The following is a 23,843-nucleotide window of genomic DNA, read 5'->3' on the forward strand; positions in this document are numbered from 1 at the left end:
TCCACCCCACCCCCATTTCAATCGCCAGGAGCAGAACAGGCAACTTTTGATGAAGATAGTAGAAATACTATCACCCAAACTAACAAGATTGGAAGCTCAATTTGTCAGATGACAGTTTATAGGGAACAGAATGAGCAGAGGTCAAGAGATGCAAGACTGTTGGCACATTGAACTTCCACGTGTGCTAGCTGGGTTGTGATTACTTCCAGGTCAGGCGACCATCATCCCGTTTCTCTGCCCATGGAAACTGCCACACGTTTCCCTCCAAAAATAAGGCTGGCATTAAAAACCATTTTTACACGGACTCGGTGTCAGGTCAAATACTGATCCTTTATTGCAGGGTACTACAAGGAAGGGTAGCTATATTGCAGCCACGCACGTGTTTATTCTAGAGGTAATTCCAAGTCAGACAGAGCTCAACCATCACAAAACAGTTACCGGTAACACAAAACTAAAAAGATTTTATTCTCTTTGTAAGTGTGGGGAGGAGAGGAAGGGAAGGGTGAGGTTTGGGGGGGGGGGGGGGGGGGGAAGGGGGAAACAACATACAGAACTTCAAAAAAAATGCAAAACGGTCACAGATCATCGTGGGAAATGAAAGAAAATTGAATTTTAGTTTTTTTTTTATAAAAGTGAACCATCAATATTTAGGTATACAGATAGCATTTTCCCCCGGTGTCCTCCGCGCTATATCCCGACGGTGAGTGTAATCCGCACAACGTACGACCCGAGTTTGTGTACACACCAAGGGGGAACCGCGGTTCTCATCAACGGGTATTACCAAACCTGTAAAAGGAAGCACATCACAGACTGTTCAAAGACACGCTGTTCGCCACAGGAGGAGTACGCACACAACTCGCAAACGCGAGCGGCTTTCAGGCTACATTCACTGCCAGTTTTAACACTCTGCCTGGCATCTTTCTTTCCAAAAAAAAGTACAAGACCTGGAAGGGGGTAGGGGGGGGGTTTGGATGGGGAAAAAGGAGGAAGAGGAAAGACAGATGATAGAAAAACTGTATTTATTTTTAATATTTTACTTCCTTGCCTGCCTCCCTCCAGTTGCTCAGTTTCTGGAGTAAGGTAGTCACCCAGGATCGTTTAGCATCGACAGGTTTGGCGGAGTGGGGATGGGGGTGGAAGGGGGACATTTTGGAGTGGGAGACGTGTTTATAGCAATCTGTCTGGGGGGGGGGGGGTTTATCAAAATGAAGGACGGAAAAGCTGAGCTGGGGTTTCTGCTCCTGTTCGCTTAGCCAGCAACCACAGCTGGGGAGACATTTCTGGTGAAGCCACAATGAAATCTGACTGAATAAACAGCGAGCACGTTCACTGATCAGGTTCATAGAGAACTCGGGATGCTTTTTGTCACCCCCTGTAACCAACACTCCCCTAGCAGGCACCCCACCCTCCAGGAACTGGATCTGACCTACCTGCGTCCTAACCGGCACCAAGCCATTTTTGCCCATGCTTGCGAATAATCTACACCGCTCCAGTCCCAGCAATGTCTCCATTATAAAATTCTCGTTCTTAAGGGTCAAATTGCATCAGGGCCCCCTCCCCATTTTTATAAACCTCTTCCAGTCCTACGATCTTCAAGATCTCTGTGCTTCCCCAAACTCTGGTGTAATGCGCATTTCTGATCTCCATCATCCCACCATTGCGGGCTGTGCTTTCAGTAGCCTTGAATCTGTAACTTGGCGAACTCCCTATGGCCTGCGCTCCTTAGCACCCAGCTCTCTGACCAAGCTTTAGGCCGGCCGTACTAATTCTGCTCTCTGCGGCTCGTCATTAGGTTCAGATCGACACTCGCAACCACCGAACGCCACGGGAAGCTTTACTGCGTTAAAAGGAACTACACGGATGCAAGATTTTGTGGAACTGCACACAAACGGGAACACCTGTCTCCCGGAGCTGACAAGGCGGCAGCCTCCCACTGGAGTCCTCCTTAGATTGCGATCAGATTCTTACACACGTCGCCACGCAGCAGTCAGCTTAATTTCTGTTTTCGGTGGAGTGGCTAACATTCTGGCTCCGTGCACACTCTGCACTTCCGTCTCTCTCTCCCTCTCTCTTTCTCTCGAGCCTCAGCCGATGGCGAAAATGGCGACTGGGAAGGGACAAGAGCAGGAAGTTAAACCGGCGGCCGGGTCGTCAGCGCGCCCTGGGATATCCTCCCTTTGCTCGGCACCTCTCCACCGTATTAGGCCTGAGACCCCGGGGAGGTAGGGGCAGCGGAGTTTGGGGAGGGGAGTGGGTGGGAGGGGGAACGGACCGTGCGTGTGCCCGCGCGCTCGCATACGTATGCGTGTGTCGAGAGATCACGCACTTGACCCGCGCCGCGTCGCTCCGCGCTGCCGACACCCGCTGAACGGAAAAAAAAGGAGAGGGGTCACTTGGGAAGGGCGCCTATTTGGAACCACATCCCAGTGAGAATTGGGTGAGGTTATGGGAGGGGGGGGGGGGGGAAGGGGAGGGGTGGAGTGGGAGGGAGTATCTTAATGGGAGGAGGCGGGTTGGGGAGGGGTTGGGTACAAAAAGAAAAGTGGAACACTTCCAACAGAAACAAAAAAAACGGACAAGAGAAACAGTTGGTGCGCCAGTTACCACAAAATGCAACCTGAAGCTAGTCTGAGAGTTGCTACTTTCCACTGGCTCCGATGGTGGGAACAGGAGCTGGGTTTCCAACAGGCACAAAACTGTTAAAGAGGAGGGGAGATGACACAGCATTTCAGTTCATTCAACAAACCTACAATCTCCGCGAGATTCAAAGTGGCTTAAAATAAACACACAAAACGGTCAGACATCGAATGTCTCGACGCTTGTTAGTCGCCGTCGCTACCACTGGCAAAAGCGTTCTCTGCACGCGATGCAACTGGCCTTGGTAACACTCACGCAGATCGGCTGCTCCTGGCCTCTGCTTCCATCGACAACTTTCCCCTCCTGCAGCCTCACTGAGCAGGGAGAAAGGACTAGGACTCTTGGATGCTTTCTAAAGGTTTTTTTGTGACAGTGTTCCTTGATATCAGCAGCGGATATTAATTATTTTACGATTAGTACTAGGAGCACAAAGGATAGGGCGTGGGGAAGCTTACAAGTATTTGATTCCCCCTCCCACATAAAGGGCATTCGGGGCACAGAAAATACATTAAGGCAAATGGATGTCGAAAGCGGGTAAATTTGAAGAGGGAATTGAAGTGGTTGCTAAAATGCCAAACAGTTCTCTTCCAAAATGAAAAGGGCTGAAAAAGGAAATACCCGACACAGGGAATGGGCTATTCGTACACGATGGCAGCACTCATCTTAGTTTTACCAGGTCTGACATTGTATATAGAACAGCTGGCCAAGGAGGCGGAGGAACAAAATACCCACAAAGGCCGACTCTTGGTTTGATGTGAAAATATGCTGCCTGATGCACTATGCGGTCCTACAGAATGGGCAAGGTTTGCAGATTCAAACCAAGGAGTGCAGAAACGGTTAGTTTTAGCTCTTTTTGAGGATGGGAGAGAGATTGTTTGCCGGACTGGAGGGGAAAGGACCGATGGAACACCTTTCCTGATGCTACAACACTATTTAGTAACCACCACCCCACTCCAGTGGAAAGTGTACAGGTCAGGTCTGGAAGTGAGCTAGTCGGCGATGCCCATTCCACCCCCCCCACCCCCCCCCCCCCGCACCCCCCTCCCCAACATGGTCAAAGATCAAATCAAAAAACTCCTCGTCCAGGCTGACTATGTAAAATGGGTCAGGTAAGTACTGGAAAGGTGCCTGTAGATGTGTAATCATACAGGACTGACTACCTTCAGGAGAGAAGAACAACATTAGGGGCAAAAACATCACACAAGAGTGCCAACTGCACATACACAGAATGATGCAATTTCCTGCCTCTCACACACACTCACACGGCTAACCCATCCTGGAACACACAAGAGACAAAACAAACCTATTTGCAAACCAGCAGAATAGAGCTTGGTTATGATAGGTGGCAAAGTTTTGAAAAGTCAGCATAACGATTGGTCTAAACGATCGTTAATGCTAAGCTGCCGGCACACAAGACAAGTGTAGAATCAGAACCAAGGGAGAGCTCCGCTTCCAGCCAGCTGCTCCCTGTCACACCACGGCATGGGAAAGTTCAGCCTGGATTTCAGCGGCCGACCAACCAGCTCAGAACTACAGCTGGTGGACGGCTGAGAGACACCAGGTAAAGAGGGAATGGCCCTGCTGTTTCCACAGCACATTCACACACACAGTCTGTCGCTGCCCAGCTGCTTTTCACACCTTACCTGCACTCTCTCAACTCCCCGTATCAGCAAAGCTGAGGCTGTCGGGACCAATGAAGATAAACGGCTCAAAGTCTCAATTTAATACAATTCTCAAGGGGAGGAAGGAGGAAACTGGGGGAGAGATTATTGCCTTTTGATTGCATTGTCTGAAAGAGTGACATTCAATTGTAATTTTCAAAAGGGAATTGTATCAATATGTGGAGGAGGAGAGGGTGACAAATTGGGACAGTTCTTGCAAAGTGCCAGCACAGACAAAGGGCTGCACAGCCTCTCTCTCTGCTGAGAGATTCTAAAGACACACCAACCACATTCCTCATCCTTCTCATTAAACCTAGTTAGATTATACAGAATTAAATCTATTCGATGATACAGAATTAGGAGAACAAGGTCGACTCTGACAGGGCGTTTGGTCCCCTTCCCACCTCGACTGGAGCCGAGAACACCAGGGCACAGACTCTGAATAAATGGTCGGCTATTTAAGACTGAGGAGAGGAGATGTTTCTTCAGTCAGAGCATTGTGAATCTTTGAAATCTCCACCCCAGAGAGCTGTGGATGTCTAGTCGTCGAGTATATTCAAGATTGACTCTTGGGAATTGAGGTAGCTGGGGATAGCGCAGGAAAGTCATGTTGAGCTGCAAGATCTGCTGTGACCTTACTGAATGGTGGGAACAGTTTCCTATTTCACGACTGGAGAAATTCCCTTTGTTGCAGGCTAGCACACAATGGGAACAGAGGGTGGTTCCCTGTATGAGTAGCTGAGTTGGTCGCTGTGGTAGAATGACTCCGGACCAGCTGAACAAAGTGCAAGTGATGCACCTGTAATAAGGCAACCAAACGTCCAGAGCAGGTAGCTGGGCAGAGGGGGGCAAAAAAAAAAAGAAAAATCCCCCCAAACTCTAGCTTTGTCAGGACATGCAGAGAACCAAATACTACGGCCACCTCCATACATTGGAGCTGCAAATAAAACCACCAGGAATGCAGGAAGTACACAGCAGGCCAGGCCAGCATCTGAAATGAGTTACAGACGAGTTTGTTTGAAATCTGGAACACAGGGCAGGAACCTGAGCTTCTCTTTCAGAAAGGATGCCAGCCGAGCTGCTGTGCACTTCCAGCATTTTCAGCCTCAGGGAAGACGCGGACATCTTTCTCCCGCCCCAGCAGGAGCCGGAAATGTTCAGAGCGGCGGCGCGCTGCTCAACCAGACCGAGAACTCGCCCTCCCCCACGGCGCAGACACAGGCCGCGTAACCGACGGACCGCAAACACAGCGAGAAAAGCCGGTCTTTTCTTAAGACGGAAGGCGTCGACCTACCGAGCATGACGCAAATTTACCCCCAGGGAAGAAATCTGAACCGAAGCCAGGCCGATGGGAGGTGCCGTGCGTACAGGCACGTTGTCAAAGGAAGAGCACGATCCAACAGTGTAGATGTGTGTGGGGGGGGAGCTTCCACCCCTCCACCTGCTCGCCCTCTCCTCTCCCTCCTAGTCAGGTAGGCAGCGGAAGGAAAAGACCCAATTGTGCATGGAGAGGACCTGAGGACGAGAAAGCAGGCACCAACACCGCGCGAGCTACGATTCTCAACAGCGTAAAAAAACAGAAGCAGTTTAGAAACAAGGAAAATAATTTTAAAAAAACACGCGCGCACAAACAGGAAATGGCGATCCAAGGAGCCGCTCAGAAACACTGCAGCTCCACCTCCTCTGGGAGCTTCTAGAACCTTACGGAGAAGAAAAGGCAGAGCCAATTCAGGGAATCTATAAGCCACCCATTACAACCCCAATGCTAAACTGCAGGAAATGCAGCCCATCTTCAATCGGTTTTCGAAGGACCCAGGTAATTCTCACTCACCTTTTGGCTAATAAGCAGAGTACTGTGTGTGTTCCGCATAGGCCTCGGTCCCTGTCCCCGTCGAGGAATAGGTGGCATTGGTATGTCCGTAGTCATACGCGTAGGCGGCAGCATAGTCACCGGTGCTGTAGTTGCCACTGGTGTAGTCGGCGGTCGAGGTGGCAGTGGCATAGTTGCTGGTAGCGTAGTTGGCGCTGGCATAGTCTTGGGCGGCGTACCTGGCAGCAGCAGCAGCGTAGTCACTCGCAGAATATTCAGCAGTGGAGGTGGCTGTGCTGTAGTCAGAGTTAGTGGTGGCTGCAGCAGCGGCAGCAGCAGCGTACTCAGTAGCGGCGGTGGCGTAGTCGGTGATCGTTGACGCCATCGGCCGCCGGAGAGGGCTCCGGTCCCGGGCATAATAGGTCGGGGGTTGGCTTATAGAGCTCTGGCTGTACGCCTCCAAAGCTTTGGGCATGCGCTCCCTCATGGAAGAGCCATAGCCAGCCATTTGGGTGCCCCACCGGTCAGGGTACGGCTGGCCCACTGCTCCATAGGCCCCAGCCCGGTACTTCTCATAGTAGTCGACATACCGGCTGTCGTAAAAGGGCTGCTCCCCGTACCGGTGGTGCATGGCATAAGGGTCAAGGTAGTCGTGGGCAAATCCGATGGCTATCTCCTGCCGGTCTGTTGGGCACTCTTTAGACCAATGACCGTCTTTGCCACACCGGAAGCAGGTGTTCTTCTCACCCATCCCAGGTTGAATCCGCAGCCGGCTCTTGGACAGTTCAACATGGATCCGTTTACCTTTATCAAGGAAATAAACAAGATTCAAGACAATGTTCGTGGCTAATGATTGGACACAGGTTTAAGGTCATTGGTAATAGTACTGGACAGAAAATGGGAACTGTGTATTTCTTTACCAAGCGAGCTGCTGTGATCTGGAATGTTACCTGAAAAACTCTGGAATTGAAAGTTGGTCTCAGTATTAGCGACTATGAAGCTATCAGTGATCATTATAAAAACCCATCTGGTTCACTCAGATCCCTTTAGGGAAGGAAATCTGCTGTCCTTACCCAGTCTGGCCTACATGCAACTCCAGAGCCACAGCAATGTGACGGACTCTCAACTGCCCCCTCTGAAATGGCCGAGCAAGACACTCAGTTCAACAGTAACTAGAGATGGGCAACAAATAAGAGCTGTGTCTCTGTACTGTCTGACTGTACTGTGTGTCTCTGTACTGTCTGACTGTACTGTGTGTCTCTGTACTGTCTGACTGTACTGTGTGTCTCTGTACTGTCTGACTGTACTGTGTGTCTCTGTACTGTCTGACTGTACTGTGTGTCTCTGTACTGTCTGACTGTACTGTGTGTCTCTGTACTGTCTGACTGTACTGTGTGTCTCTGTACTGTCTGACTGTACTGTGTGTCTCTGTACTGTCTGACTGTACTGTGTGTCTCTGTACTGTCTGACTGTACTGTGTGTCTCTGTACTGTCTGACTGTACTGTGTGTCTCTGTACTGTCTGACTGTACTGTGTGTATCTGTACTGTCTGACTGTACTGTGTGTATCTGTACTGTCTGACTACTGTGTATCTGTACTGTCTGACTGTACTGTGTGTATCTGTACTGTCTGACTGTACTGTGTGTATCTGTACTGTCTGACACCAAACTAGATAGCAGCAGCACAATTAAGGGGGCAACAACGCAATCTGGACATTTCCTTAAACCCAGGGAAACTGAGCAAGCACATGACAAAACAGATGTGAACTGTTTAGCCATTTTATGGCACATTGAATGAATACAAAGAGCAGTGATAACGATCAAAGCATCTTCACATAATACAACAAAGAACAAAGAACAGTACAGCACAGGAAACAGGCCCTTCGGCCCTCCAAGCCTGTGCCGCTCCTTGGTCCAACTAGACCAATCGTTTGTATCCCTCCATTCCCAGGCTGCTCATGTGACTATCCAGGTAAGTCTTAAACGATGTCAGCGTGCCTGCCTCCACCACCCTACTTGGCAGCGCATTCCAGGCCCCCACCACCCTCTGTGTAAAAAACGTCCCTCTGATGTCTGAGTTATACTTCGCCCCTCTCAGCTTGAGCCCGTGACCCCTCGTGATCGTCACCTCCGACCTGGGAAAAAGCTTCCCACTGTTCACCCTATCTATACCCTTCATAATCTTGTATACCTCTATTAGATCTCCCCTCATTCTCCGTCTTTCCAAGGAGAACAACCCCAGTCTACCCAATCTCTCCTCATAGCTAAGACCCTCCATACCAGGCAACATCCTGGTAAACCTTCTCTGCACTCTCTCCAATGCCTCCACGTCCTTCTGGTAGTGCGGCGACCAGAACTGGACACAGTACTCCAAATGTGGCCTAACCAGCGTTCTATACAGCTGCATCATCAGACTCCAGCTTTTATACTCTATACCCCGTCCTATAAAGGCAAGCATACCATATGCCTTCTTCACCACCTTCTCCACCTGTGTTGCCACCTTCAAGGATTTGTGGACTTGCACACCTAGGTCCCTCTGTGTTTCTATACTCCTGATGACTCTGCCATTTATTGTATAACTCCTCCCTACATTATTTCTTCCAAAATGCATCACTTCGCATTTATCCGGATTAAACTCCATCTGCCACCTCTCCGTCCAATTTTCCAGCCTATCTATATCCTGCTGTATTGCCCGAAAATGCTCTTCGCTATCCGCAATTCCAGCCATCTTCGTGTCATCCGCAAACTTGCTGATAACACCAGTTACACCTTCTTCCAAATCATTTATATATATCACAAATAGCAGAGGTCCCAGTACAGAGCCCTGCGGAACACCACTGGTCACAGACCTCCTGCCGGAAAAAGACCCTTCGACCACTACCCTCTGTCTCCTATGGCCAAGCCAGTTCTCCACCCATCTAGCCACTTCTCCTTGTATCCCATGAGCCTTAACCTTCTTAACCAACCTGCCATGTGGGACTTTGTCAAATGCCTTACTGAAATCCATATAGACGACATCCACGGCCCTTCCTTCATCGACCGTTTTTGTCACTTCCTCAAAAAACTCCACCAAATTTGTAAGGCACGACCTCCCTCTTACAAAACCATGCTGTCTGTCACTAAGGGTGTGTTTCTGCACACCCAGGAGGCTGCCCAACCTATTCAGCCTGAATCACCTTTCCGAATTCCACTGGCAACTATCTGCCTACAATCTGATTGCCTGTGTCTGTTTTAAGTAACCTTGTGTTACTCATCCTAAAGGAGCAGAAACATCGGCCACACAATAGGTGTGAGGCTTGATCACACAGGCAAACATATTTTGAATTGGGAGTACAAGATAGACATTTTAACCACCTACTGCCTCAGCATGCACCAGAGAATGTTTGACATGACATGAGCATACATTGTAAATCTAATCTGCAAAGGCAAGTGCAGTGAGGAGCCTCATGTCCTGTACTGATCTGTAGTGTCCTTAACGCAAGGTCAGATTTGAACTATATTATGGTTAAAAATATAGTTTTGGAAAATAAACCCTACAGTGTCTCATTTCAAATGTACATGAATATACATTGTTTTAGCAGGAGGTGACATGCAGGGTTGGAGGGGTTAGTGTTCACATGTACTTGCACCTTCAAGTGGTAACCATTTGAAATTCAGACTGCGCTGCTGTCTGGTTTATCTTTCTCAGAGAGCCTAGTCTATTGGGGTCAGTGAGGACATAAGTGCTGGAAAAACTAAGCAGGTCTGGCAAGATCTGTGGATGGCAAAACAAAGTTAATGGTGAGTCCACTATGACTGGGTGTCCTTGTGCAGGAATCTCAAGGAGTTGGTTTGCAGGTAATTAAGGCGCAAATGGAATTTTGTCCTTCATTGCTAGAGGGATGGAGTTTAAAAACAGCGAGGTTATGTTGCAGCTGTATAAGGTGCTGGTGAGGCCACACCTGGAGTACTGTGTACAGCTTTGGTCTCCTTACTTGAGAAAGGATATACTGGCACTGGAGGGGGTGCAGAGGAGATTCACTAGGTTGATTCCGGAGTTGAGAGGGTTGGCTTATGAGGAGAGACTGAGTAGACTGGGGCTATACTCATTGGAATTCAGAAGAATGGGGGGAGATCTTAGAAATCATAGAAACCCTACAGTGCAGAAGGAGGCCATTCGGCCCATCAAGTCTGCACCGACCACAATCCCACCCAGGCCCTACCCCCATATCCCTACACATTTTACCCGCTAATCCCTCTAACCTACACATCTCAGGACACTAAGGGACAATTTTAGCATAGCCAATCAACCCAACCCGCACATCTTTGGACTGCATTCCGACTCTTATAGAAACATATGTTTTTATGATCTTATAGAAACATGAAGGGAATAGATAAGATAGAAGCAGGGAAGTTGTTTCCGCTGGTGGATGAAACTAGAACTAGGGAGCATAGCCTCAAAATAAGGGAAGCAGATTTAGGACTGAGTTGAGGAGGAACTTCTTCACACAAAGGGTTGTGAATCTGTGGAATTCCCTGCCCAGTGAAGCAGTTGAGGCTACCTCACTGAATGTTTTTAAGGCGAGGATAGATAATTTTTTGAACAGTAACGAAATTAAGGGTTATGGTGAGCGGGCGGGTAAGTGGAGCTGAGCCCACGAAATGATCAGCCATGATCTTATTGAATGGCGGAGCAGGCTCAAGGAGCCAGATGGCCTACTCCTGCTCCTAGTTCTTATGACTCTTCTGAACTGAATTGAAACTAAAAGTCGGATCAATGAAACATATTTTGCAGATTTCTGTTTTGTGACAAGGTTGAGGGAGGATTTTTATTCCTGGTTGTGGGCAGCGCTGGCTGGGCTGCCATTTGTTGTCCATCTTTAATTGTCCTTGAACTGAGTGGCTTGCTAGGCCATTTCGGAATGCAGTTAAGAATCAAACACACGTCAGCTAGACCAGGTAAGGATGGCAGATTCTGTTCTGCTAAAGGACAGTAGTGGACCAGATGGATTTTTACAACAGTTGATGGCAGTTTCATGGTCACCATTACTTGGACTAACTTTTCAATCCCAGATTTCTTTATTGAATCTAAATTCCACCAGAGCAGCTGGTGGGATGTGAACCCTCGTCCACAGAGCATTAGCCTGGACCCATGTGTCATTAATCCAGCGACATTATCACACCGCCACTGCCTCCCTTCCCATTGTCCCGAATGGAAATTGAACAGCCTGATCAAGAATGGTGGGATGATAGAAATCTTTGACATTATGAATACGGAGTGGATGTGATATCAGTTTAAATTTAAAAGGCTACAGGGAAGTTTATTTCTTCAGTATGAAAGGCGATGGCTTAGTGGTATTATCACTGGACTATTAATCCAGAGATCCAGTTTCAAATCCCATCAGGCCAGATGGTGATATTTGAATGGAATAAAAATCTGGAATTTAAAAGTCTAATGATGACCATGAAACTATTAACCCTCTGAAATGGCCCAGTAAGCCAGTTCATGAAAGATCTTACCCTCTAAGCTCAGCAGTCAGCGTCCTTGCATCTCTTTTTCCAATAATTCTATGCTGTACAAATATGAGCCCAGCCAGGTAAGTGACAAATGTAAGGAACACTTCCTAAGACAGTCATACTCAGAGATCAACATCCTGGCATTATAGCTGCTTTCTCCCCTGCTTACAATTAACAATGATGTGGAGATGCCGGCGTTGGACTGGGGTGAACACAGTAAGAAGTCTCACAACACCAGGTTAAAGTCCAACAGGTTTATGCTATTTAATGGTATTTGCTACCAAATAAACCTGTTGGACTTTAACCTGGTGTTGTGAGACTTCTTCCTACAATTAACAATCCACCCGCCAAAATCTCCAGGGTCTTTCCTGCTGTTACCTCAAGTACATTGTTATCGAGTCAACATTTTTGCTTTTCTTGAAAATGAAACATTTATTCTCCCAACTTCATACGGTACAGGCTGAACTCCTAGAACCCACCAATTTGGTCTCATTTGGCTCAATGGGGCACCCCTCCTGCCTCCGAGTCAGAGGTTTGTGGGTTCAAGTCCCACTCCAGGACACACAGGTTTAGGCTGACACTCCCAGTGCCGTACAGAGTGTGTGCTGCACTATTGGAGGTGCTGTCTTTTGGCTGATATGTTAAACTAGCCCCCCCCCCCCACAATCTGCTTCCCCCCCCCACAATCTGCTTCCGCGGGTGGATGTGAAAGGTCCCGTAATACTATTTTGTGAAGAGCAGGGGACATGGTGTCACTCATTTCACATGGCAGTCTTACTATTAGCAAACAATCTCTAAAAGCCTCGAGAATATTAAGATGAGCGACTGAAATGTACAGTTTTACAAAAAGGATAAATCCTAAATATTACTTCAATGTGGGACAAGGCCAGGGAGCATAAACAATAAAAATGTGAATCAGATACCAGAAAGGGGATCTTCACAAAATAGGTGAGGAATAATCAGAATAGCCAAGACTTTATTAATTAGAGCATCCAGAATAGCTGCATGCCACTCAGAGAATGTTAGAATACTAAAAGTGGGACCATTTTTCACTCAGAGACCTGGAACCAACGTCCTGTCTAACTCTTCACTGGAGCATGCAGACGATTTGTAATAATTAAATTAGTAATAATTAAACGCCCAACAAAGAGAGACGAGGCAAGCCGACCTTGGAGCCCATCAACAACACGGAACGCCAAGGTGCCTGTCCTCGCCATCAGCAACCTCAGTGGCTGTTAATCCATTAAATTCACCTTTGAACTCTGTGCCGTCCAGCCCCTTGATGGCTGCCATGGCGTCCTCCCCCCTCTCCATGTGGACAAATGCGTAATCTTTGATGATATCGCACTCAAGCACGGTCCCATACTCCTCGAACTTGGCCTGCAGCTCCTGGCTGGTGCAGTTGGAGCTGACTTTACCCACGTGGAGTTTGGTGGAGGACTTGGTCAGGCTCTTGCTGGCTTCCACGTTGATTGCAACCCCGTGCAGCTTGTAGTGATGCAGGTTCTCAATTGCCTCCTTTGCTGCTTCCTTGTTGTCCATATGCACAAATCCATAGTTCTGTTTCAATAAAACACACACGCACATTCATTTATATCAACAATCAGCCATGAAATTAAAACTGTACTTAAAAAATCTCAGGATCAGTGCCTATGTTTCTTGTTATTTAGATATTCATGAGATATGGGCATCACTGGTAATGCCAGTGGTGGTGAGGCACTGCCATTTATGTGGGGATGGTCCTTCCATCGCTTTCAGGGAAGGAATTCAGGATTTTGATTCAGCTACAGTGACGGAATGGCAATGTATTCCCAAGTCTGGATATACGATTGTGTGTGGGCTTCACATGTTAGAACCTGGGAGGATGTTTCATGGGAAAATATAGGCCCTAAAGGGTCTCCCAATTAAGACTGAAATAAGGAGGAATTTCTTCTCTCAGCATCATTGGTCTTGGAATTCTCTTCTCCAGAAAAACTGTCCGCCATGTTTGTTACATTATAATGATGAGCTACATCTCAGAAAGCATTCAACTGGATAGGCAGGTGTTTTAGTGAGGCCAGCAATCATGGAAAGCGCTTTACTGCCATCTTAACCCCCTATGAGAAAATGCTTCCTCCCAATATGAAGCTCTGCAACAAACATCAGGAACGGATGGAATTACAAAATGTAATGGGGCCATTTGGCCTCTCAGACTAATGCCAGCTCTCTGCATAGTCGCACCTTTCAGGGGAACCTCTGGCAGGGTTGGCTACTGTTGGGCCATCCCAAGTGGCTTCGCTGGGCAGGGAGGAAGAGCTAGCCACACATTGCTGTACGTGTTGGGCAGGGGGTGGGTGGAGAGAGAAGAGGAGCCTGGAGTCACATGGGGAGGAAGGACAGGGCAGAGCGGGGTTAAGGAAGGAAGATTTCCTTTCCCCCCTCCAAAACATGACTGAACTGGATTTGGGAGGGGGTGGATGTATTTTTTTAAATAAAAGTCAGTGATAGATTTGACTTATTGTCTCATGTGTTGGGATACAGTGAAAAGTATTGTTTCTTCTGCACTATATAGACAAAGCATACAGCTCATAGAGTACATGGGATGCTACTGGGCCTTGATGGATTGAGTTATAAGGAGAGGCTGGATAGACTGGGACTTTTCTCTCTGGAGCGTAGGAGGCTGAGGGGTGACCTTATAGAGGTCTAGAGAGTCTAAAACTAGAGGGCATAGGTTTAAGGTGAGAGGGGAGAGATACAAAAGTGTCCAGAGGGGCAATTTTTTCACACAAAGGGTGGTGAGTGTCTGGAACAAGCTGCCAGAGGTAGTAGTAGAGGTGGGTACAATTTTATCATTTAAAAAGCATTTAGATAGTTACATGGGTAAGATGGGTATAGAGGGATATGGGCCAAATGTGGGCAATTGGGATTAGCTTAGGGGTTTAAAAAAAAAAGTGGCATGGACAAGTTGGGCCGAAGGGCCTGTTTCCATGCTGTAAACCTCTATGACTCTACATAGGGGAGAGGAAAAGGAGGGTGCAGAATATAGTGTTACAGTCAAGGATAGATGTGTAAGACAATTACAGATTTACCGGCTGGGCTTAAACTACAAAAGGTCAATTAATTATAGATTTGTAAAAACAATTGCAGATTTACTGGGCGTTTTTTTAAAAAAAAATCAATGATAGCTTCATGAGACTTGTAGATTTACCAGGCAGGTTTAAAACAAAAAGTTTGATGAATGGTAGATTTGAGACACATTTGCAGATTTACTGGGCTTTTAAAAAAAAAAATCAAGTAATGGTAGTTTCATGAGACTATTGCAGAATTACCAGGTGAGTTTAAAACAAAGAAGGTCAATGAGTGATAGATTTGAGACACAATTGCAGATTTATTGGCTGGGTTGAACCACAAAAGGTCAACTGATGATACATTTGATGTGGAGATGCCGGCGTTGGACTGGGGTAAGCACAGTAAGAAGTCTCACAACACCAGGTTAAAGTCCAACGGTTTATTTGGTAGCACGATCTTTTGGAGCACTGCTCCTTCATCAGGTGATGGGAATTGGGTTCACAAACAGACACAGACCCAACTACAAGATAACGGTTGGAATGCGGGTCTTTACAGGTACAGACATTGCGAGTGGAGAGAGGGTTAAGTACATGTTAAAGAGATGTGAATTGTCTCAAGCCAGGACGGCTCATGAGATTTTGCAAGCCTAAGCATGTCGTTGGGGGTTACAGATAGTGTGACATGAACCCAAGATCCCAGTTGAGGCTTGCAAAATCTCTCTAACTGTCCTGGCTGGAGACAATTCACATCTCTTTAACTTGTACTTAACCCTCTCTCCACTCGCATTGTCTGTACCTGTAAAGATTAGATTACCTGTTAAGACTCGCATTCCAACCATTATCTTGTAATTGAGTCTGTGTCTATATATGCCCTGTTTGTGAACACAACTTCCACTCACCTGAAGAAGGGGCAGTGCTCCAAAAGCTCGTGAACATAGAACATTACAGCACAGTACAGGCCCTTCGGCCCTCGATGTTGCGCCGACCAGTGAAACCAATCTAAAGCCCATCTAACCGACACTATTCCAATATCATCCATATGTTTATCCAATGACCATTTAAATGCCCTTAATGTTTGCGAGTCCACTACTGCTGCAGGCAGGGCATCCCACGCCCTTACTACTCTCCGAGTGAAGAACCTACCTCTGACATCTGTCCTATATCTATCACCCCTCAATTTAAAGCTACGTCCCCTCCAAATAAACCTGTTGAACTTTAACCTGATGATAGGTTTGTAAAGACAATTGCAGATTTACAAGGTGTTTTTTTTAAAAAAAGAGCCCAATTAATAGTTGCACGAGATGGCAGGCAGATTAGTAGTGAATTGAAATGTGTAGTTAGTCAGCCCCTCTCCCCAGAGGCTGGGAATGGGAAGCCAGGTCCCAGTGCTATAGGAGGGAGTGGAGTGTAAATGGTGGCGTGGTGGGAGGGCGGGAGGGCTAGTAGGCAGGAAGGGGCTGAATGGCCTGGGGCTGGCAGGGGCTCGCCCAGATTTGCTGTTCCCATTCCCTCCCCTCCTCCTCCCGGTGCTCAGAGCCGGCCCCAGGCCTCACCTTGATCAGGTCGCACTCGCTGACTTCGCCGTACTGCTCGAAGAGCGCCCGGATCTCCTCGGCGGTGGTCGGCCGCGGCAGGTTACCCACGAAGATCTTGACCATCTTTTCCTTTTCGTCGTTTAATTTCTCTATCCTCTCTCTCTCCCGCCGCAATTCTTCCCTCCCAAAAAAACGGAGAAAGCGAAACTAACGATTTTAATAGAGGAGGAAAGTTGCCGGTCGGTAGCGCTCGGGTTGGGCCGGGGTAAGAGGACAAGGCCGCCACACTCGCTACTCTTGGCTGCGACACAAAATGGCGGCGGCGAGAAGAAGGAACCGGAGGAGGCCTGTGGGGGGGCAGGCGGGACCAACCTGTCGAGGATCCCCATTGGACGACTGCCCCCAGGCCCGCTCGATGCCGATTGGTCCAGCCCCCACGTCAATCAACACTCCCCCTTCACTGGGTGAGACGAGGAGGCGGGTCTGTCAGTTGATTGGTCCCGTCTGTGTGTCAATCAAGCACTCGGGGGCAAGGAAGGCACGCTGACTGGTTCCGTTAGGTCGTCAGTCAACAATCGCTGGGAGACACGCAAGCTGATTGGTTTGCTCTCCTCTTTCAGTCACCCAATCGCAGGGAAGAGAGGCGGGCTGATTGCGCCCTCCCCCTCCCCCACGTTCCTGTGAAGAAAGCAATTCCCCGCACAAACATGGGCGCACCATTGTGCGGAGTTGGAGTGCCGCCATCTTTAATACTGGCAAGTCGAGTTCTGGGCGAACACGTGCAGATTGAGGGAAGAACATGAAATGCAATACAAAGGACACATTAAATCTGCACCAGAATAAAAGCAAAAGACTGCGGATGCTGGAGATCTGATATAAAATCTACATTTGGGTGCCGGCGTTGGACTGGGGTAAACACAGTAAGAAGTCTAACGACACCACGTTAAACTCCAACAGGTTTATTTGGCAGCAAACGAAAGCTAGTGGCTTTTGCTACCAAATAAACCTGTTGGACTTTAACCTGGTGTTGTGAGACTCCTTACTATAAAATCTACACGCATGGGAACATCCACTTAAGAGAAAAACATAGGTGCATATTGTATTTGTGCAAAAAAACTAACTTTCTAAGGGCTTCACATCTACTTAATTACTTTTGAAGTAGAGTTTTAGTAGTGTGTTGGGGCACTGGGACTTTGCTTCAAATCTGGTGTTCAGTCGGTGGTCACAACTCCATCCACCACCTCCCAAACAATCAATCCTTTTTTAAACCGGATTGTCCACATTGCAAGGGCAAGTTTGCCAAAGTCAGTTCCGCAGTGAGCATATGCCAGCTATCACTGTCCTCCCACACACTGTGGACTCCGCACTCTGTGGCTATTGAAGTTAAGGAAAAACAAAAAGATAAATATATACATTAATTCGTAAACTTTCTTCTGCGCATATCCATAAAATCCGTACAGTGCACAAAGAGGCCATTCGGCCCATCGAGTCTGCACTGACAATAATCCCATCCAGGCCCTCTCCCCGTAACCCCACGTATTTGCCTTGCTGACACCCCTGACACTAAGGGGCAATTTAGCACGGCCAATCCATCTAACCAGCACATCTTTGGTCTGTGGGAGGAAACCGGAGCAATGCAAACATAGGGAGAACGTACAAACTCCACAGTCGCCCAATGCTGGAGTTGAACCCGGGTCCCTGGCTTTGTGAGGCAGCAGTGCTAACCACTCTGCCACCCATGCTATACCATTTGCACTTTCATTTTTATGCTAATTGTACTTTCCACAAAAGTGTTTGCAAAAATGTGTGGATAAAGGTTATTCACAGATCTCAAGTGTCTGAATTTTATTGAACGTGCCTCTCTCGTTCAAAACGTTTGTCCACCCCCTCTGGTATCGACAAGAGGTAAGTGATCCCACAGCCAATGATCGGATCTAAGCCCTGAAGTCCTGCCACATCCAGCCATGAACTGTGGTGGATAACTAACCAACTGAGGGGAGGAAGAGGCTCCAAAAGCATCCCCATCCTCAATGACAGAGGAGCCCTGCACATCAGCCAGAAGTGCCCAGTAGATGATCCATCTCCAGTCATCAATTTGATTAACTTCATGTGACAGCAAGACACTTGTTACTGCAAAGACTATATGCCCCCTGACAGTAACACTGAAGACTTGTGCTGTAAATCTGGTCATGATCCGAGTCAAGCAGTTCCAGTTGGGGTGGCACTGCTGCCTCACAGCGCCAGGGACACGAGTTCGATTCCCAGCTTGGGTGTCTGTGTGGAGTCTGCACGTTCTCCCCGTGTCTGTCTGGGTTTCCTCCGGGTGCTCCAGTTTCCTCCCACCCTCCAAAAAGGTGAGGTTAGTTGGATTGGCTATGCTAAATTGTACCATAGATGAGGTTATAGAATTTCATGGAATAGAATCCCTACAGTGCAGAAAAAGGCCATTTGGCCCATCGAGTCTGCACCGACCACAATCCCACCCAGGCCCTACCTCCTTATCTCTTTATATTTACCTGCTAATCCCTCTAATCTATGCATCTCAAGATACTAAGGGGCAATTTTACCATGGCCAATCAATCTAACACGCACATCTTTGGACTGTGGGAGGAAACCGGAGCACCCGGAGGAAACCCACGCAGACACGAGGAGAATGTGCAAACTCCACACAGACAGTGACCCGAGCCGGGAATCGAACCCAGGTCCCTGGAGCTATGAAGCAGCAGTGTTAACCACTGTGCTACCGTGCCGCCGATTGCAGAATAGAGCTTAATTGGGATGACTGACAGGTTAGGTGGATTGGCCATGCTAAATCACCCCATAATGTCCAAAGAGATGAGGTTAGGTAGATTGGCTATGCTAAATTGCCCCATAATGTCCAAAGATGTGAGGTTAAGTGGATTGGCTATCTAAATTGCCCCATAGTGCCCAAAGAGGAATTGAGGAAAGTGGGCCTGTATTCTCTAGAATTTCGAAGAATGGGAGAAGATCTCATTGAAACCTATAAAATACTAAAAAGATTAGACTGGTTAGAAGCAGGTATACATGGATAGGATGGGAATGGAAGGATACGGACTCCATAAGTGCATACGGTTTTAGTTTAGTAAGTAGCCTAACTACACCAGGTTCAAGTCCAACAGGTTTATTTGATAGCATGAGCTTTCGGAGCGTTGCCCCTTCATCAGGCGAGTGCAGGATTTGGTTTACAAACGGCATATATAGACACAAACTCAATTACAAGATAATGGTTGGAATGCGAGTCTTTACAGGTAATCAAGTCTTAAAGGTACAGACAATGTGAGTGGAGAGAGGGTTAAGCACAGGTTAAAGAGATGTGTATTGTCTCCAGCTTGGACAGTTAGTGAGATTTTGCAAGCCCAGGCAAGTCATTATGGGGGTTACAGATAGTGTAACATGAACCCAAGATCCCGGTTGAGGCCGTCCTCATGTGTGCGGAACTTGGCTATCAGTTTCTGCTCAGCGACTCTGCATTGTCGTGTGTCGTGAAGGCCGCCTTGGAGAACGCTTACCTGAAGATCAGAGGCCGAATGCCCGTGACTGCCGAAGTGCTCCCCAACAGGAAGAGAACAGTCTTGCCTGGTGATTGGCGAGCGGCGATGTCGTAGCATCTGCATGGTCTCCCCAATGTACCATGCCTCGGGCCATCCTTTCCTGCAGAGTATCAGGTAGACAACGTTGGCCGAGTCACAAGAGTATGTACCGTGTACCTGGTGGATGGTGTTCTCACGTGAGGTGATGGCATCTGCGTCGATGATCCAGCATGTCTTGCAGAGGTTGCTGTGGCAGGGTTGTGTGGTGTCGTGGTCACTGTTCTCCTGAAGGCTGGGCATATAATGGTCTGTTTGAGGTTGCGCGGTTGTTTGAAGGCAAGTACTAGAGGTATGGGGATGGCCTTGGCGAGATGTTTGTCTTCATTGATGACATCTTGAAGGCTCCGGAGAAGATGTCGTAGCTTCTCCGCTCCGGGGAAGTACTGGACGATGAAGGGTACTCTGTCTGCTGTGTCCTGTGTTTGTCTTCTGAGGAGGTCTGTGCAGCTTTTCACTGTGGCGCGTGGAGCACACATGGAGCAGCTGAACCAGGAACACTCCTCACCACAATGGATGTCTCGGCACTCTACACCAGCATCCCCCACGATGACGACATTGCTGCAACTGCCTCAGTACTCAACGCCGACAACTGCCAGTCTCCAGACGCAATTCTACAACTCATTTGCTTCATCCTGGACCACAATGTCTTCACCTTCAACAACCAGTTCTTTATCCAGACACACGGAACAGCCATGGGGACCAAATTCGCACCTCAATATGCCAACATCTTCATGCACAGGTTCGAACAAGACTTCTTCACCGCACAGGAACTTCAACCGATGCTATAGACTAGATACATCGATGACATTTTCTTCCTTTGGACTCAAGGTGAACAATCCCTGAAACAACTATATGATGACATCAACAAGTTCCATCCCACCATCAGACTCACCATGGACTACTCTCCGGAATCGGTTGCATTCTTGGACACACGCATCTCCATCAAGGATGGTCACCTCAGCACTTCACTGTACCGCAAGCCCACGGATAACCTCACGATGTTCCACTTCTCCAGCTTCCACCCTAAACACGTTAAAGCCCCTATGGACAAGCACTCCGTATACACAGGATCTGCTCATATGAGGAGGATCGCAACAGACACCTCCAGACGCTGAAAGACACCCTCGTAAGAACAGGATATGGCACTCAACTCATCGATCAACAGTTCCAACGTGCCACAGTGAAAAATCTCACAGATTTCCTCAGAAGACAAACACGGGACACAGTGGACAGAGTACCCTTCATCGTCCAATATTTCCCTGGAGCGGAGAAGCTACGACATCTTCCCCGGAGCCTTCAACATGTCATCGATGAAGACAAACATCTCGCCACGGCCATCCCCATACCCCCACTTGTTGCCTTCAAACAACCACGCAACCTCAAACAGACCATTGTCCGCAGCAAACTACCCAGCCTTCAGGAGAACAGTGACCACGACACCACACAACCCTGCCACAGCAACCTCTGCAAGACATGCCGGATCATTGACATGGATGCCATCATCTCATTTGAGAACACCATCCACCAGGTACACAGTACATACTCTTGCAACTCGGCCAACATTGTCTACCTGATACGCTGCAGGAAAGGATGTCCCAAGGCATGGTACATTGGGGAGACCATGCAGACGCTACGACAACGGATGAATGGACACCACTCGACAATCACCAGGCAAGAGTGTTCTCTTCCTGTTGGGGAACACTTCAGCAGTCAAGGGCATTCAGCCTCTGATCTTCGGGTAAGCGTTCTCCAAGGCGGCCTTCAAGACACACAACGCAGAATCGCCGAGCAGAAACTGATAGCCAAGTTCCGCACACACGATGACGGCCTCAACCGGGATCTTGGGTTCATGTCACACTATCTGTAACCCCCACGACTTGCCTGGACTTGCAAAATCTCACTAGCTGTCCTGGCTGGAGACAATACACATCTCTTTAACCTGTGCTGGACCCTCTCTCCACTCACATTGTCTGTACCTTTAAGACTTGATTACCTGTAAAGACTCGCATTCCAACCATTATCTTGAAAATTGAGTCTGTGTCTATATATGCCCTGTTTGTGAACCCAACTCCCACTCACCTGATGAAGGAGCAGCGCTCCGAAAGCTCGTGCTACCAAATAATACCAGGTTAAAGACCAACAGGTTTATGAAACTTCTTACTGTACTTGCCCCAGTCCAACGCCAGCATCTCCACATCAGGTGCAAAGAGGAAAGCAATTGTTGCCGTGACTTGGATTCGAACCAAGGTTGCTGTGGCTATAACACTGAGTACTAACCACTATACAATAATGTTAACTCTATTTCTCTTTCTCTCTCTCTGTGTCTCTGTCTCTACACAGAGGCTGCCAGGCCTGCTGAGCTTTTCCAGCATCTTCTAATTTTAACTACAGATTTCCGGCAGCCGCCATATTTTCCCGTTCTCTTTAGCCCTGGAAAGACTAACTCTCCCGTCGGTAAACTTCTCCTAACTTGTGCTCTGTCCCAGACCTTCCTTTGTGTCCTGGTCTCCCCACTGCTTAACCCCCTCCTCCCTCACCCCGCCGCTCAATCCCCCACCCCCTCCCCCCAACATAGAACCATAGAAAATTACAGCTCAGAAACAGGTCTTTTGGCCCTTCTTGTCTGTGCCGAACCATTTTATGCCTAGTCCCACTGACCTGCACTTGGACCATATCCCTCCACACCCCTCTCATCCATGAACCCGTCCAAGTTTTTCTTAAATGTTAAAAGTGACCCCGCATTTACCACTTTATCTGGCAGCTCATTCCACACTCCCACACTCTCTGCGTGAAAAAGCCCCCCCGAATATTCCCTTTAAACTTTTCTCCTTTCACCCTTAACCCATGCCCTCTGGTTTTTTTCTCACCTAGCCTCAGTGGAAAAAGCCTGCTTGCATTCACTCTATCTATACCCATCAAAATCTTATACACCGCTATCAAATCTCCCCTCAATCTTCTACGCTCCAGGGAATAAAGTCCCAACCTATTCAATCTCTCTCTGTAACTCAGCTTCTCAAGTCCCGGCAACATTCTTGTGAACCTTCTCTGCACTCTTTCAACCTTATTTACATCCTTCCTGTAACTAGGTGACCAAAACTGTACACAATACTCCAAATTCGGCCTGACCAATGCCTTATATAACCTTACCATAACACTCCAACTTTTATACTCGATACACCGATTTATAAAGGCCAATGTACCAAAGGCACTCTTTACGACCCTATCCACCTGTGACGTCACTTTTAGGGAATTCTGTACCTGTATTCCCAGATCCCTCTGTTCAACTGCACTCTTCAGAGTCCTACCATTTACCCTGTACGTTCTACTTTGGTTTGTCCTTCCAATGTGCAATATCTCACACTTGTCTGCGTTAAATTCCATTTGCCATTTTTCAGCCCATTTTTCTAGTTGGTCCAAATCCCTCTGCAAGCTTTGAAAACCTTCCTCACTGTCCACTACACCTCCAATCTTTGTATCATCAGCAAACTTGCTGATCCAATTTACCACATTATCATCCAGATCATTGATATAGATGACAAACAACAATGGACCCAACACCGATCCCTGCGGCACACCACTAGTCACAGGCCTCCACTCAGAGAAGCAATCCTCCACAACCACTCTCTGGCTTCTTCCATTGAGCCAGTGTCTAATCCAATTTACTACCTCCCCATGTATACCGAGCGACTGAACCTTCCTAACTAACCTCCCATGAGGGACCTTGTCAAAGGCCTTGCTGAAATCCAGGTAGACAACATCCACCGCCTTCCCTTCATCCACTTTCCTGGTAACCTCCTCGAAAAACTCTAATAGATTGGTCAAACATGACCTACCACGCACAAAGCCATGTTGACTCTCCCTAATAAGTCCCTGTCTATCCAAATATTTGTAGATCCTATCCCTTATCACACCTTCCAATAACTTGCCCACCACCGACGTCAAACTTACTGGCCTATAATTTCCCGGATTTCTTTTGGAACCTTTTTTAAACAGCGGAACAACATGAGCCACCCTCCAATCATCCGGCACCTCCCCCGTGAATACTGA

General features: G+C 47.9%; 1 protein-coding gene across 5 annotated transcripts; it reads right to left on the reverse strand.

Moving 5' to 3' along the window:
- Positions 1-311: 311 nt before the first annotated feature.
- On the reverse strand, positions 312-16,508 carry LOC144496894 (RNA-binding protein 4B-like). 5 transcript variants are annotated; one of them, XR_013498465.1, is made up of 5 exons: positions 16,204-16,508; positions 12,857-13,163; positions 6,130-6,912; positions 2,605-2,696; positions 312-2,107 (listed from the first exon to the last, which is right to left on the reverse strand). XR_013498465.1 is itself a non-coding variant. In XM_078217500.1 (4 exons), the coding sequence occupies exons 1-3, from the start codon at positions 16,306-16,308 to the stop codon at positions 6,137-6,139; spliced, it is 1,188 nt and encodes a 395-aa protein (XP_078073626.1). In that variant the 5' UTR covers positions 16,309-16,508; the 3' UTR covers positions 312-944; positions 6,130-6,136. The 5 variants fall into 5 exon arrangements, 4 of the variants coding, with proteins under 4 accessions (XP_078073626.1, XP_078073624.1, XP_078073623.1 ...); XM_078217500.1 differs by lacking the exon at positions 2,605-2,696 and having other exon boundaries at positions 312-944; XM_078217498.1 differs by lacking the exon at positions 2,605-2,696.
- Positions 16,509-23,843: the final 7,335 nt, after the last annotated feature.

Source organism: Mustelus asterias, chromosome 8 (assembly GCF_964213995.1).
Source record: "Mustelus asterias chromosome 8, sMusAst1.hap1.1, whole genome shotgun sequence".
NCBI lineage: Eukaryota > Metazoa > Chordata > Chondrichthyes > Carcharhiniformes > Triakidae > Mustelus > Mustelus asterias.